Source organism: Leptopilina boulardi, unplaced genomic scaffold (genome assembly GCF_019393585.1).
Source record: "Leptopilina boulardi isolate dan_hultmark-lab unplaced genomic scaffold, ZJU_Lbou_2.1 LbouV2_255, whole genome shotgun sequence".
Taxonomy (NCBI): domain Eukaryota; kingdom Metazoa; phylum Arthropoda; class Insecta; order Hymenoptera; family Figitidae; genus Leptopilina; species Leptopilina boulardi.
Window position 1 is genome coordinate 1,102,718 of NW_026137813.1, and position 15,896 is coordinate 1,118,613.

The 15,896-nt window shown below is 22.8% G+C and overlaps 2 protein-coding genes across 2 annotated transcripts; one reads left to right on the plus strand and one right to left on the minus strand.

Moving 5' to 3' along the window:
- Positions 1-305: 305 nt before the first annotated feature.
- Positions 306-14,802, plus strand: LOC127280868 (homeobox protein 2-like). The gene is made up of 4 exons (XM_051304177.1): positions 306-420; positions 529-645; positions 8,382-10,349; positions 12,503-14,802. The coding sequence occupies exons 1-4, from the start codon at positions 331-333 to the stop codon at positions 13,382-13,384; spliced, it is 3,057 nt and encodes a 1,018-aa protein (XP_051160134.1). The 5' UTR covers positions 306-330; the 3' UTR covers positions 13,385-14,802.
- LOC127280869 (uncharacterized) lies at positions 4,917-8,037 on the minus strand. Its single transcript, XM_051304178.1, has 3 exons — positions 7,516-8,037; positions 7,237-7,444; positions 4,917-6,419 (listed from the first exon to the last, which is right to left on the minus strand). Exons 1-3 carry the CDS (start codon positions 7,901-7,903, stop codon positions 5,018-5,020), a joined length of 1,998 nt encoding a protein of 665 aa, XP_051160135.1. The 5' UTR covers positions 7,904-8,037; the 3' UTR covers positions 4,917-5,017.
- Positions 14,803-15,896: the final 1,094 nt, after the last annotated feature.

The following is a 15,896-nucleotide window of genomic DNA, read 5'->3' on the forward strand; positions in this document are numbered from 1 at the left end:
TTCAATATTTTTTTCAAATATCCCAATAAATGATATAACAAATTACTGATCTACCACATTGTATTTAAAATTGTTTTACAAAAAAAAAAAAAATTTGATTTTTGTTTTCAAAATTGTCTTTTTACAATTAATTTACATTTACTTATTAAGTATCAATGAATTTTTAAATAATTCGAGTTATTTAATTAATATTATATAAATAACAATTAAATATTAATAATTTTAAATCTTAAATCGAATATAATACAAGGTTTGAAAAGATTTGAATTTTCCCGCATTGTATGCGCAGTTGGTGTGCGCAGTAAGCCGCGCAGACAAAAGTCAAATAAAATGGCGAGAAAGAAGGTCGGATTAAAAATTTACTCCGATTCAATTGATCAAAATGAATCAATTTTACGTGAATTGCAAATGCAAAAACAGGTTAATATTAATTTTCAAAATTTCTTTTACCAATTGAAATTAGTTTTACACTTGAAATATATGTTAACAAGTGTGTGTTGTGTGTGTTAAAATTTGTGATTGTTACAGGTCGACGAAAGAAGTCCAAAGGATCTTAAAGAACTTTTTAACAATTTAAACACAAATAATATATCAAAAAATGGAAGAGATGATGATAAATTTGCTGCTTTCTCAAATACTCACGAGGTAAATTATTTTTACTATTTATTTGTCTGAGAAATGTAATTGTTTTTTTTTCTCCAAATTATAACCTATAAATGTCTGTCATTTCAAAATAATATAATATGTACACAATTGAGGGCATCATTTTTGGTGTGTTTTTATTTTGATGACACATTTAATATATAATGAATACAAAAGTTTCATTTGATTATTATACGATAATAATAAAGTTTATGAAATTAGAGTTGTTCATAATATTAGTTTTGTATATGTATATAAAGTAATGTTTTTCATGTATATACTATTAATGTAATTACAATTAAAAGAAAAAAAAAAGATAAACGGTACATAATTTTATTTAGTGAAAATCATTTGGTATTCTAAACATATTTAATATAAATATCTAACTTTATACGTTATATTATATAAAGTATTTGTAAGATTTGTAAGCAATATCAATAGATATAAATAGATGTTTATGTATATTATTATTTTTAGTAGTTTTAACACGAATAGATAAATAAACAAATAATTATACATTCAAATGGTAATTTAAGAATCAGACCTCGGATTATACGACTTTTTTGACTTTTTTACAAAAATTTTTAAACAAAATACATCTACAGTATACAATGTAAATCTTCTTAAGATCTTTGTTATTTCAATTATTTAACCAATTTTTAACTTAAATTCTTCTCCAAATAAATTATTGTCAATAATTTTAATGAAATTCTTCACAAATTCAATTATCTTTAACTATTTTTCAATTAAAAATTTAAAAAAATTTTTAATAATTGCTTAAAATTTTTTAAAAATTATCAAATAAAATTACAAAAAATTTCAATTCAAATTCACTTGAAATTCAATTATTTTAAAAAATTTCAATTTAAAACCTTCTAAAATTCAATTATTTTCAAAAAATTTCAAACTAAAATTTTTTGAAATTTAATAAATTCAACTAAACCTCTTTTGAAATTCAATTATTTTTAATGATTTTTATAATATTTTTCAAAAATTCAATGAAACGAAAGCATTTTTTAATTAAAAAACTTTTAAAGTTCAATTGTTGTCTATAATTTCTAATAAATTCTTCATCACCAAAAATTTCAGTTAAAAATCACTTGAATTTCAATTAATTTAAAAAATCTGAATTACAAATTTTCGAAAATTCAATTACTTTTAAAAAAGGTTATCTTAAATTATTTGATAAATTATTTTCAATTCTGTAAAATCGAATTATTGTCTGATATTTAATAAAATCTTTTGTAATTCAATTATATTTAAAAAAAAATTCAACTGTAACTCCTTCAAAATTCAATTTTTTCTAATGGTTTGTATAATATTTTTCAAAAAATTTAATCATCTGAAAGCATTTTTTAATTAAAAACTTTTAAAATTCAGTTTTTGTCTGTACTTTGAATTAAATTCTTGATTCACAGAAATTAAAAAAATATTCCAATTAAAAATCACTTGAAATTTAATTAATTTCAAAAATCTGAATGATAAATCTTTGAACATTGAATTATTTTTAAAAAATGTTATCTAAAATTATTTGATAAATTATTTTCAAATTCTGTAAAATTTAATTATTGTCTGAAATTTAATAAAATCTTTTGTAATTCAATTATTTTTAAAAATTCAACTGTAACTCTTCCAAAATTCAATTATCTTTAACTATTTTTCAATTAAAAATTTTATAAAATTTTTAATAATTGCTTAAAATTTTTTAAAAATTATCAAATAAAATTATCAAAAAATTTCAATTCAAAATCACTTGAAATTCAATTATTTTAAAAAATTTCAATTTAAAACCTTCTAAAATTCAATTATTTTCAAAAAATTTCAAACTAAAATTTTTTGAAATTTAATAAATTCAACTATACCTCTTTTGAAATTCAATTATTTTTAATGATTTTTATAATATTTTTCAAAAATTCAATGAAACGAAAGCATTTTTTAATTAAAAAACTTTTAAAGTTCAATTTTTGTCTATAATTTCTAAGAAATTCTTCATCACCAAAAATTTCAGTTAAAAATCACTTGAATTTCAATTAATTTAAAAAATCTGAATTACAAATTTTCGAAAATTCAATTACTTTTAAAAAAGGTTATCTTAAATTATTTGATAAATTATTTTCAATTCTGTAAAATCGAATTATTGTCTAAAATTTAATAAAATCTTTTGTAATTCAATTATATTTAAAAAAAATTCAACTGTAACTCCTTCAAAATTCAATTATTTCTAATGGTTTGTATAATATTTTTCAAAAAATTTAATCATCTGAAAGCATTTTTTAATTAAAAACTTTTAAAATTCAGTTTTTGTCTGTACTTTGAATTAAATTCTTGATTCACAGAAATTAAAAAAATATTCCAATTAAAAATCACTTGAAATTTAATTAATTTCAAAAATCTGAATGATAAATCTTTGAACATTGAATTATTTTTAAAAAATGTTATCTAAAATTATTTGATAAATTATTTTCAAATTCTGTAAAATTTAATTATTGTCTGAAATTTAATAAAATCTTTTGTAATTCAATTATTTTTAAAAAATTCAACTGTAACTCCTCCAAAATTCAATTATTTTTAATGGTTTGTATAATATTTTTCAAAAAATTTAATCATCTGAAAGCATTTTTTAATTAAAAACTTTTGAAATTCAATTTTTGTCTTTAATTTCTATTAAATTTTTCATTGAGACAAAAATTTAAAATAAATTGCAACAGTTTAAATTTGCAGAAAATGTATTTCAAATTTAAAATCTTGTACAATTCAATTATTAAAAAAATATTTTAATTTAAAAATCTATATAAAAACTTAATAATTGTTCGGAATTTTTTTGTCTATTAAAACTAAAAAGTATGGAAAAAATTTTAAATTATACTAAATTGCTTAAATTAGACTTCAAAAAAATTAAGAAAATAGAACTTTAAGAATTTTCTTTGAAATTTGTCGTACTTAATTAAAATTTTGAAAATTTGCCTTAGTTCAATTCTGAAATATTCCAAATACATTTTATTGATAATTTTCTTTTAGAATTGTTTTTTTTATTAAATAATTAATAAAATGAATATTTAATATCTAATAACATTATTTACTTATTTAAAGTAAAATATTTTCTATAAACTAATTAAATTTAATTTAAGGTATTACTCACGTAGATTTTTTTTCGACAGATTTTTTTAAAAGTGTGCCTGGTTATTCCTTAGGTATTTATCTACAAAGTAATACAAAAAAAAATAAAATTGACCGTTTCTAAGTCCCAAAAAATGAAATCAAAGTTTCAATCTTTTACATGTACGGGATACGAAAACCATGTATTCATTACAGATTTCAATTTTTTGCATCATTACTACTCGACAGATTTAGAAAAAAAACTAACACAATATTTATGGTGGAAAAATGAACTTATATAAAAAAAATGAAAATTTTTTACCGTTTTGTTCAAAAAATATTTAATTTCAAAGATAAAAAATTAATAAAATATTTGCTGTCTTTGAAGGATGAATGAGTATATGTGGCAACAGCGCTTGTTGAACGATACATGTGATCTGCTGATTTAGGCGCGAAATTTGAATTAAATCCTGGTTCTTTGTCTTACTTTTCAATAGTCACAACTTCTTATTAAATATATAATAATATAAAATATCATAAACAAAAGTTATTATAAAAATTTTTGTTGTTTAAGCCATATATTCTAATGTTTAAAAAAAACAAAATCAATTTTCTATTTTTTATCTCAACATCTCGATGGTATTTTCATGTTTATATATTTTGTTATTAATATTATACATTCGCACGTTTATGTATAATTTTTCAATACAATTGGAAGTTGCTTTTTTTTACAAAATGTAATAAAATGGTTTATAGATTTTTTAATCTCTTGAAAATGATGATGAAAATTAAAATAGAAAAGTTTTTAAAAAAATGTTTTTCCTATCTTTGATTAAATGGCCTAAACTTTGAATTATTTTTTATATAAAAATTTCATAAACTTATTATTTAACAAATAAAATTGGTTTTTAAGATTTAACTTATAAATTATCTAAAAAAAAAGATTTAAAAATAAATAAAACTATGAGGATAATTATAAATGATAAAAATTACAAATATTTTAAAATATAATTCATTTTTATTTATTCTTAAATTAATAATTTTACACTTTACATATTAAATTGTTTATAAACACTTTCAACGGAAACAATAATATATTATATATATTATTCTTACACATTTGCACATCTTTAATTTGGTTATAATATATAAAAATACTGTTTTGTTCATAGAATTTGAACATTTTCAACAAAAATAAATTATATAATTTTGTATTCAAGTTTTATTGAATGTTTTTCATTTTTGCAAACAACTTACATAATAAAATTAACATTGGCTTTCATTTGCAATGATTTTTGAAAAAATCTGTAATTTTTTCAAGAATATTTTTGTGTTTAGTGACCAATGCCTTCTTTTGGTCATTCAATGCAGTCAACAATTGTACCAAACCTACACTTCCTGCATTTTTATATGTTGTTTCAAGTTTTTCAAAATCTAGACCTGCATTAGCTATTTTTTGAATAATTGTTCTAGAAACAATTCCTGTTAAACTCTTTAAAGACTGTAGAATAGCTTTTTTGTCAGCAACCGCTGGAATGTCAAAGCCACAATTCGATTTATATTTGATTCCTTCGTTTCTTTCTTTTTGTTGTCGTTGATTTTCTTTTTCTTTGATTAATAAATTTCTTTTTGCTTTTGTTTCTGGTAATTTTTGTCTGATCCTCCTTGCCAATCGAATTCTATCTTTTTTTTCTGCAAACGCTTTCGTATGCTTACCAGGAGAAAGATTTAATGTTTCTTGCACATTCAACAAATGTGTTTCTCCAATATTTTTGGAGCATACAGTACTCGCAAAACGATAATCCGCAGATTCACTTAGACTATGACATTGATTTTTCGCAGCTTTATGGGCCATAATATTATTAACACTTTCATTTGCTTGACTTGAAGCAGCAATGGAAAATTTTTCTGCACTATCCGCATATTTTTTGAAAAGTTGTTTCAATTCTTTCTTGAGAGTTTTATCAGTCAATAAAACTGTCTGTGATTTTGTAGCATTATTTAATTTTCTGCTACACCAATTTCCACAGTTTCCGTGATTTCCAAACAAATGCTCTGGTATTCCGAGTAACGCTGCTGACACTCCATCAGGATCTCCTTCGTTTTGTGCAACTGCGTAACAAAAGCACTTTTTAATGTGTTGGATAACACCTTTTTTTCTCAACTCCTTAAAATCGGTTTGTAATGCGTATAACTCTTTACCAACATTTTTGCGTAAATGATTTTGATCAGCGAGTTTGTAAATCGTTTCCTCATTCCCTTTACGAATGTTCGCAATTGTTGAGCTGTCCTCGTCACCAATCACAACTCTGACTTTAACACCAGTTTCTTTTAAAATTGAACTATTGTTTACTAACTCAGCTCCCAAATCAGATTCCATCGCCTTGGCACTCCCGTCGAAATTTTGACGGCAATCGTGATCCTCTTTCTGTCGTCCTATTGCGCAAAGCTTACATTTGCGATTTCTCGTCCCGAAATCTAGTATTTTCCCGCTTAAAAATCCTATTATACAACCGTATCCATTTAAACTATTATAACTTCTTCCGTTTCCGCGTTTACTCCATCCCATATCATATGATATTATGATATTGACAATATTTCCCAAAGCCGAGTCAAATTCTTCTGGTGTGTTTTTCAAAATCTCTTTGAACGGATAAATATCTTTCGCAATATCAAGTGGACTGAAAAAAAATTCAAATATAAATTTTATATATTAAGAAAGAAAATGAAAAGATTTAAAAATTTAATTCAAATTGTTTATTGTTTGTTACATTTTATCTTAAATGTAAATGCCTTAAAATATGGACATCAACATTTAAATAATGTTACATTATTTAATTTTATAAGATTACGGAATTTTATAAACGTGTTACACATTTCAAGCTAAAATTTCTTAAATTTTATACAATTAAATTTAGTATAAATCAATACTTAAATCAATTTATGGTATATGAATATGCAGTCAGATCATTAGCCGAAAGTTTTGAACGTTCATATGAACAAATATTTTTTTCAAACTATAAATTATTAAAAATTATGATGACCATGTAAAATAAAACAGTAAATTAAATAATTATTAAATTAATAACTTCTTTTTAGATATTTTGAACAATATTTTGTATTAAAATTCGTACTTGAAGAAGTTGCAAAAAAAATTTCGTTCATAGGAACGTTCAAAACTTTTGGCTTATGTCAGATCTTATAAAATATTCTGAAAACATTTAATATCATTTGGACACTTAGAAATATGCGTATATTATATGTATAAATATGTGTATACTTAAAAAATTTTGATTTTATACAATTCAATATTGTAGAAATGATAACATAAATTAATTCGTAATATATAAATATACATATTGTAGATCAAATGAAGAATTATAAAAGCATTCAATTCTATTTAATATTTTATAAGTGTATTATATGTTTATAATATACTAGTAAATTATATTTTGTTTTAAATTAAATAATAAACTTAAGAACTAAAAAAAACCTTACAGATCCTCACACAGCTGGTCGACATTGTTTATTACCAATTGGCGTTCTTCCGTAGCGGCTTGTTTACAACTGTCTTTTGCAATTTTTTCCAGTGCAGGCCCAACTTCCCTTTCATATCTTTTATACAAGTTTGTTGATATTGAAGGAATATTTAAACACGCTAGCACCTTATTTAGCGCCGTGTTTCCGATTCCTGAATGTACAGCTCCTGCATATTTAAAAAGTGAGGTTAGGTTAAGATTAAGATGATAAAGTAATTCACAAACCAGCAAATCTTACCTAAAACTGCTTTTGTATTCACGTCAGAGTGAGAGTGTGATTCCAGGGTTTTGTGGAATTTTCCAGTTGGAACTGATGTTTCTGTCAAACATTTTTGACAGCGGATGGTTAGAACTGAGTTTAGTCCAAAACACTTTTCACTTTGAATATCATTCAGGAAAATTGCTTCCTTGCACTTTATACACTTTAAATTTTTTGCTATGACGTCCAATTCAACAATTCGTCGACCAGGACAAATTTCTGTCACTTTATTTACGTCTACGTCTTTGACATTATTTAATTCATCGCAAAGTTGTTTTCCCCGAGTCATTTGGGCAAGAAAACTCGTCTTCTTGGTAAGAACGCTTTGTTTAATAAATTTGCCTTTGTGTCTCAATTGTTTTTCCATCTTTTAAATTTTAATATTACATCTACACGCACTTTAAAACAAAAACTTTTATCTTTCACTGCGAAAGAATCTTTTAACAGAAGACGCCATTTGCAATCAAAAACTTGCGACGTTGCCATGATCGCTTTTCTAGACCGTGATATGTGTGTGTCTGTGTATATGAACTGAGATGCCTAATGTGTGAAACTGTACCTGCGCAAAAGTTTTATTTGAAACTCGCATGTTTTACTGTTTCATAAGTACAGTGACTAGAAAAAACTTTTGAATGTTACCAGTCGTGTGAGTAATACCTTAAAAAAAAAATCGACTTTTTTTAGAATGTAAATCGACTAAAAACGACTTTTTTTCGCCTTCAATTCGATCCGAGGCCTCTAAGATTAATATTTATTATTTATTTATATTATTATTAATAAATTATTATTTATATTAGAAAATTAGAAAATAGAAAAGTTAAAAAATTTATTTTTCTTATTTTCAGGCAACTGGAAATTATGGACCAATCGCTGATTGTCCATCAGGCACATGGTGGGGAATTCGTGTTGATTGTTCAAGACAGGGAGTTCATAAGCCATTTAATTTAGATATTCACGATGGTCCATTTGGAGCAATTTCAATTTGTACTCCTCAAAATTCCGAATCAAAGGATGTTGATTTAGGTGAAATTCTAACAATAACTGGCCGAGAATACTCAGAATTAGATGCAAGCAATGAATCATTAATTTTAAATTTTCAACGTTGTGTGCCTTTACGTTTGGTACGTAGTTACAGTCTCTCAAATGTTTATTCACCAAAAACTGGCTATCGTTACGATGGTCTTTACATTGTTATTGCACATTGGATTGGCGAGTCGGAAAATTCAAAAAAACATAAATTTGCCCTCTCTCGTCTTCAACATCAAGAATCACCATCATGGCTTAATAACAATAATAATTCAATGTCAACAAAATCAACAACAACAACAACAACAACAACAAATGTGAAACAATTACCAAAGAAATTGTCGTGCACACTTCGTAAGCGATCTTCCAAAAAAATAAATAGCCAAACTATTTCTTCAATTGTGAATAATGAGAAATATAATAATTGTGAAAAAAATAATAAAAAATTAAGTGAATCACCATCAATATCACAAAATGGAATTGCAATATTAACGCGTCAAGTTTTTAAAAAACCAACAGCTGCATCGACAACACCACCTGTTTCACGTTCATTAATAAAAGAAAATTTATCACAAAATTCATTCACCTATAAACAAGTTGGACAATCAAAATTATTAAATACAAATATTGCTGTTCGCACTGATTTATATGATTCCTTTCATAATGTACAACAGGATATTAAAAAAACATCAACATTTTCACGTGTTTATAAATCAAATCATCAAATAGAAAAAATTGATGAAACTCAATTATTGGAGATTAATGAAAAAACATTAAAAAATAATTGTTTAATATCACAAAGAGAAAATATTATTGAAAAAACAATGTCACGTGAATCAATTTATCAAATTGTTGGTTGTCCATTAAATGATAAAACAGAAGAAAATAATTTTCCAATAATAAATAATAAAGAAACAAAAAATTGTCCCGAAAAACGTAATTCAATAAGTTCAAATTCATCAAATTCATTGGAAGCATTGACGCCAGATAAAATTTTAAATTTAGTTGTCAAAGAAAAACGTAATCCAATGGCAAAATTATTAATTGGAAATGTTATTGGTTTGTCAATTGAGGAATCATCAGTTATAAAGGCATACAATGCATTAATATCAAAAGAAAATAAAGAGAGTAATAATAGTGAACATATTGATAATTCAAATGGTGATAATAATAATAGACTGAAAGCATCGTCAAATTTTAAAATGATATCAAAACGTATATTGAGACACAATAGAAATGATGAAAATCGAAAGAATTATTCAAAATTATCAAAGAGAAATAGAGGCTGTAATAATGATAATGGACAAATTATTAATAATGGAGCAAATTCTAAATTTAATGATGATCCTGGAGGTGTTATTGGTTATTCAAAATCAATGAAAAGAACACAGTCAAAAATTACAGAGAATTCATCGAAAATAACAAAAAAATCATCGGCTTGCAAAAAACAAAGACGAGAAATTGCTAATCTTGTTATTGATGCAAATGTTGGTCCTATTATTAGAGGACCAAGAAATAGACGTTTAAGATGTCGTAAAATAATTGGTAAAGATTCTGATGGATTTATAAGTAATACCGGTTTTCAAAAAAGAAGAGGAATTCTTAATAAACCAGCGAAACGCTCGGAATTATCGAAACGAAGAAAACGAATGAAAGCGGGAATTAATAAATCATGGAAATTGCAAACAGGAAATATTAATTTGAATTTATCAAGAGGAAAGCAGAGAAAATCTTTAGAAAATACAAGAAATTTTCAGGATATTCTAACGAGAAACACAGATGTACAGGTATTTGTGAAAATTATTTATTTTATTATTTATTTAAGGGCTTATAGCTCTTTGATATTTAATAATAATAATGATAATAAAAACTAAATAACAAAACAAATTTTCTAAAAAAAAATGAGACTAAGAAGAAAAAAATGTTGTTTTTTTCTGTTAAATATTTTTTTTTAAAAAGGACAAATTTTAAATGTTTTTAATTTGGAAGTTTCTCGTAAGAAATTTTTATTTTTTTACATTTTTATTTAATTTAATGTTTTTCATACATTTTTAAATTTATTTTAATTATATTTTATTTCTTTGCAATTCAAAATTATTTTACAAATATTTACATACTTGTACGAAGCTGAAGTATAAAACGTTTATGATAAACAATTTTTAATGAAATAATTTTTTAAAATAAAAAATTCTATAATTTTTTGCTTAAAAAATATTTCTTGTAGTTTTCATTGATCAACAAATTATAAAAAAAATATTTTTTAGACAAAAAAATTAAAGAATTTTTCATTTTAAAAAATTTTTTCTTTAAAAATCATTTATCATAAACGTTGCATACTTCAGTTTCGTTACTTGTTTCTATTTAAAAGTTTTTTTTTTTCAAAAAAATATCGAAAAATTATTATTATTATTATTATTATTATTATTATTATTATTATTATTATTATTATTATTAAAAGAAACAGAAAATTTTTATCAATCACTCTATTTTTCATTTCCTTTAAAACCTTTATCGAGTGATAAATCTAAAAATTTATTATTATTATTATTAAGATGTAAATTTAATTAATTATGTGTGAAATATATTTTTTATATATTTCAAAATAATTTGAAAATTAGAGAAAGTTTAGTTTATATTTCTGTTATATACTTAAAACATAGTAGTTTCTGAATCTATTTTTGTAAAAATTTAAAAGAATTAAAAAAAGAAATTACAGAAAGTTAATAAATTATAATAGAAATCGTGTTCGAGAGATTTGCGAAACAGTTAACGAAGATGAAATCATTTTATCATTTATATTTATAAATTTTTTTTACAAAGTTACTTAATTTTTTTTAAATATAGAATAAACGCTAAAAAATTTTACTACATGAATAAATGTATTATCAGTGAAACTTTAATTTATTAAAATTTACGTAATGCAGAGTGGTCACTTTTTTTTAAATCTTCTTTTGAACCTAGAATTATATTTCATAATGAAAAATTGAAGAAAAAAATAATTTTTGGTTTTAAAGTTTTTAAAATTTTTTTTTAGAAATTCTGTTTTTTTTTAAAAAAATTAAAATTTATATAAAACCCATAAGCTCGATTGGTCAAAATTATGGAAAAAGTATTTTTAAAAAATTGTCGATGAAAAATAATGAAAATTGTAAAAGAAGTTACAAATTTCAATTTATCCAGAATTTTAAGTTATTTTTTAACAAAATTTGTTTTTTTCTTAAATTTAAATGACGTAGCATAATTTTATACTCTCTAATAATGTCGATAAATAAATTGGCACCTTAAAACAAAGAAAATTTCATTGATCCCTCTTCTGAAAAAATATAGCTTGTCAAAGTTTGACAGAAAATGTTGACTTTTATAAAAATTAAGAGTTTTAGGAAAATTTGAGGAATATTGGATTTACCTGAAGAAACTTGAATTTAAGAAATTAAAAATTAATTTAAATATAAGAATATATTTTAAAATTAAATTTTATCTAAAAATTAATTTAAATTATTATTTAATTAATTATTATTAATTAATTATCATTTAAAATTCGAAAAAAATACAAAATATTTTCTGAAAATCAGGGAAAATGTTAGGGAAAATTATAATATGAAAATTTTGTGGCAACCCTGCGGAAGAAATTTGATTTTAAGAGCCGAATTTTTATTTATTTGAATTAATATTTTGCAGAATTTTCATCAAGCCGATTTTCTATATTACAGAATTTTTATATAACCGAAAATTCACTTCATAGAATTTTTGATTTGTTCGAATTTTTATTTACTTGAATTTTCATTTAACATAATAAATAATAATAATCCAAAAAATTGACGATGAAAAATAATAAAATAATGTAATTAATCAAGCAATAAAAATAATTTTCTAATTTTGAATAATGTTTCATAATTATCATAAATGTAGAATAAAAAAAAAAAAATTTACCATTTTTCAGAGGATCAATGTGGAATCAGTGGATCATTTAACGAAAAAATCAAGAATGGTTGACGCAGTATCGCAATGTTCATTAATAACTGAACCAACAATTAATTCTTGTTCACAAATGAATATAGAACTTGATCATTCATCAGATTTAGTTTGCAATAATGAACGTTTATCAGTTACAAAAGTAGAAGAGGTTTATTTAGATGATATTAAATCAGAGGAAGCCGCGGTATTTTCTGATGACAATGAAAATGATGATGATGAAGACGATGAAGTTAATGACAATGACGACGATGATGACGACGACAACAATTCAGTTGATAGTCACGAGTATTTAAATGGATTTGAAAATGAGGAGACATTTTCAAATTCAAAAACTAGTGAAAGATTAACTGTTGATCAAGAGCTTGAATCTGTATATAATATTTATCCTTTGATTCATCGTGAATCAGCATTTGTACCTGTTAATTCGTCGAGTAGTTTAAAAATAGCGAGACTAAGATCAATTGGATTTAGACCAATACAAATGGAAGATGAACGTGAATTTAATGAAGATAATAATTTTAGTAGAATTAGCAATAATGAGGAAAATTCTGATTCAATTACAAAAGAAGCAGACGAGGAATATAATAAATATACTAATGATAGTACAAGTGACGTTGGTTATATGGATGATGATCTTCATTATGAGGATATTGAAAATGAAGATACAAGTAGCGATGTAAGCAAAAGAAAAGATTATTTTCCCAATGGCGATAATAATCGATTTTTCGAAAATGAAGAAGAAGAAGAAGATGAGGAGGATGAGGAGGAAGAAGAAAATTTTGATAAACCTTGGCATGGTTGGAAAAAAATCTCTTCTAAAAATGGGGATCAATGGATTGGTTGGTGAAATTTCATCGTTTTTCTTTAGTTTGTTGGGAAAAAATTCATTTTTTAATTTGAGTGCTGGTCATTCCCCCCAAAGATTTGATTTCTCTTTTTTAAGATTAAAATTTTTTTTATTTTTCTCTTTTCATGATATATATATATATATATATATTAAAAGTCGAAGATTTTTAATTTTAACCGCTTTTTAGAGCAGACGAATATTTTCGAGTTATATGTTAATTTATTGATCAATGATTTTTTTTTTAAATTCTTAAGTGTTTCAGCCTTTGACAAAAAAAAATTAAGTGTTGGAAATTTTATAAATTAAGAACACTATTGGTTGTGTTTGTCTAAAGACGAAAAGTTTATTTAACTGAAATTCTATAAAAGAAAAATTTCTTCTAAATCGAATTTTTGAAATATAATCAAAATTCGAATCACAATTTATTTATAATAATTGCATTCATTAAAATTGTTCATTAAAATCGTGACACTATTAGATCAATGGAGAAAATTGTCTTTAAAAAATAAAAAAGTATAAAACTTGTCTCTTTAAGAACATTAATTAAATGTGCGCTGATTCTTTTTTTTTTTTGGAAAATATTAATGTTGATAATAAAATTATGACAAAATGCTCGACTTTTAACATAGAATGATAATAGTTGTTATTTTTTTTTATATTAAGAAAATTAGATTAGTTTGTTTTTTTTTCTCTTCTTAATAATTCGTTTAATTTGAAAATTCTATGTACATTGTAGAAAATATCTAGACGTTTGGTTTTTATAAAATAAATAGTAGAAGTGTATATGACATTTAAGAAAATGTAATAACATTTAAACATTTTCTACCTCCTCATTAATAATTTATACTTGTTTATTACATTGTAAATGATTTAAGATTTGACAAAGTATTAATATTTTTTTTTTATTTCCAATAAGGTGTTCATATAAATTTTAATGAGAAGATAGAAATTTAATTTTTAAGAAATTTTTAGTAAAACTAGTTTTTTTTTTTTGGGGAGTTTGAATTTTTTTTTTTTTTTTCTAAAGGAAGAATAAAAAATTATTTTAAAATATAGACGTTCATTGATAAGTCTTATATCAGAGGACATTAATGTTATTAAAAAAAAGTAAGAGGCTTTTTGAAAAATCTGGGTTTAATTTATTAGAATTAAAATTTTTTTTTATTTAAAGTGATCTCTGTGATTAGTTATTATAGTAATCTGTGTATATAATTGTATATTAAGGCTTGCGTGACGAGATATGTATTAGTTTTATTTGAAAATTCATTTATGTACCATCGTTAATGATTTTTAAAAGTTTACAGTGTCACGCTTATAAATTTTGTACGGCTTAAATCTTTATTGTATTTTTTTAATAATATATGCAATTGTTCAAATCATTGCATTTTAAATATATCAATAAATAGATGTACATATATAATTTTTTTTTGCTTTCTTTCTATACCTGGAATTCCTTGGAAATATGGAAAAGTCCTTGAATTTTTTTTTTTTTTTATCTGAAAAACATAGAAAAGTTCTTGGCATGGGCCTCGGATTGCACAATTTTTTCGATTTTTTTTTCAATGTATGAGACTATTTTTAACTTATTTCAATAAAATGTGACTTTTTCGATTTTTTTTTTAAGAAAATACGAGATTTTTTTAGAATAAAATTTACATCTTTAAAAATTGAATTATTTAAAAGAATATTAACTGGAATTCTTTGCAAAATTAATTATATTTAATAATTTTAATCAAGTTCTTTAAAAATTCCATTATTTAAAATATTTTTCAACTAAAAGTCCTTTTAAATTTAATTATCTAAAATACCTATGTGTAAAAAAAAATTCATCAATTAAAATTTATGAGTTTCAATTTCAAATTTCCTGAAATTCAATTATTTCTAAAAAATTTACCTAAATAAATTTTTTTCAATATTTTAATAAAGTTCTTCGAAAATTTAAATATTTATTTATTAACATTTTCTAAACTTCCGAATTTGAATATTTTGCTTAAATTATATTTCGAACATTTTTTTTTTTTTAAAGTAATTTTAAATTATTTTTTAAATATTGTCCTGAATACTGAATTGAATTCGTGAAAATTTGTCTCAGTTCAATTCTGAAATATTTTTCCGACTTACTTTAATAAAATACGACTTTTTCGACTTTTTTTTTTTACAGTTTTTTACAAAATTTATAATTAAAATACGTTTTTTTAATATACAATGCAGATCTTCAGATCTTCTTTATTTCAATTATTTAATAAATTTTTAACTAAAATTCTTCGATAAATTAATTATTTGTAATAATTTTAATGAAATTCTTTACAAATTAAATTATCTGAAACTATTTTTCAATTCAAATGTTTATAAAATTTAATAATTATTTGTAATTTTAAAAAATCCGAGGCCTGAAAATTGCCAAAAATTAAATGTATTCAGTACTGGTTTATAATAAAAAAAAAGATTTAAAAAATTTAATCTTGTACATTTAATATATTTTTGTCATTAAAATTGATTAAAATAGTAAATA

Bases quoted from the DNA above. Each gene is read 5' to 3' on its own strand.
- LOC127280868 (XM_051304177.1), top strand. From the start codon at position 331: ATGGCGAGAAAGAAGGTCGGATTAAAAATTTACTCCGATTCAATTGAT. The intron at 646-8,381 runs GTAAATTATTTT...TCTTATTTTCAG, and splicing joins CTTTCTCAAATACTCACGAG to GCAACTGGAAATTATGGACC. The intron at 10,350-12,502 runs GTATTTGTGAAA...ACCATTTTTCAG, and splicing joins CGAGAAACACAGATGTACAG to AGGATCAATGTGGAATCAGT.
- LOC127280869 (XM_051304178.1), bottom strand. From the start codon at position 7,903: ATGGAAAAACAATTGAGACACAAAGGCAAATTTATTAAACAAAGCGTT. The intron at 7,445-7,515 runs GTAAGATTTGCT...TTAAATATGCAG, and splicing joins GAATACAAAAGCAGTTTTAG to GAGCTGTACATTCAGGAATC. The intron at 6,420-7,236 runs GTAAGGTTTTTT...ATTTTTTTTCAG, and splicing joins GACCAGCTGTGTGAGGATCT to TCCACTTGATATTGCGAAAG.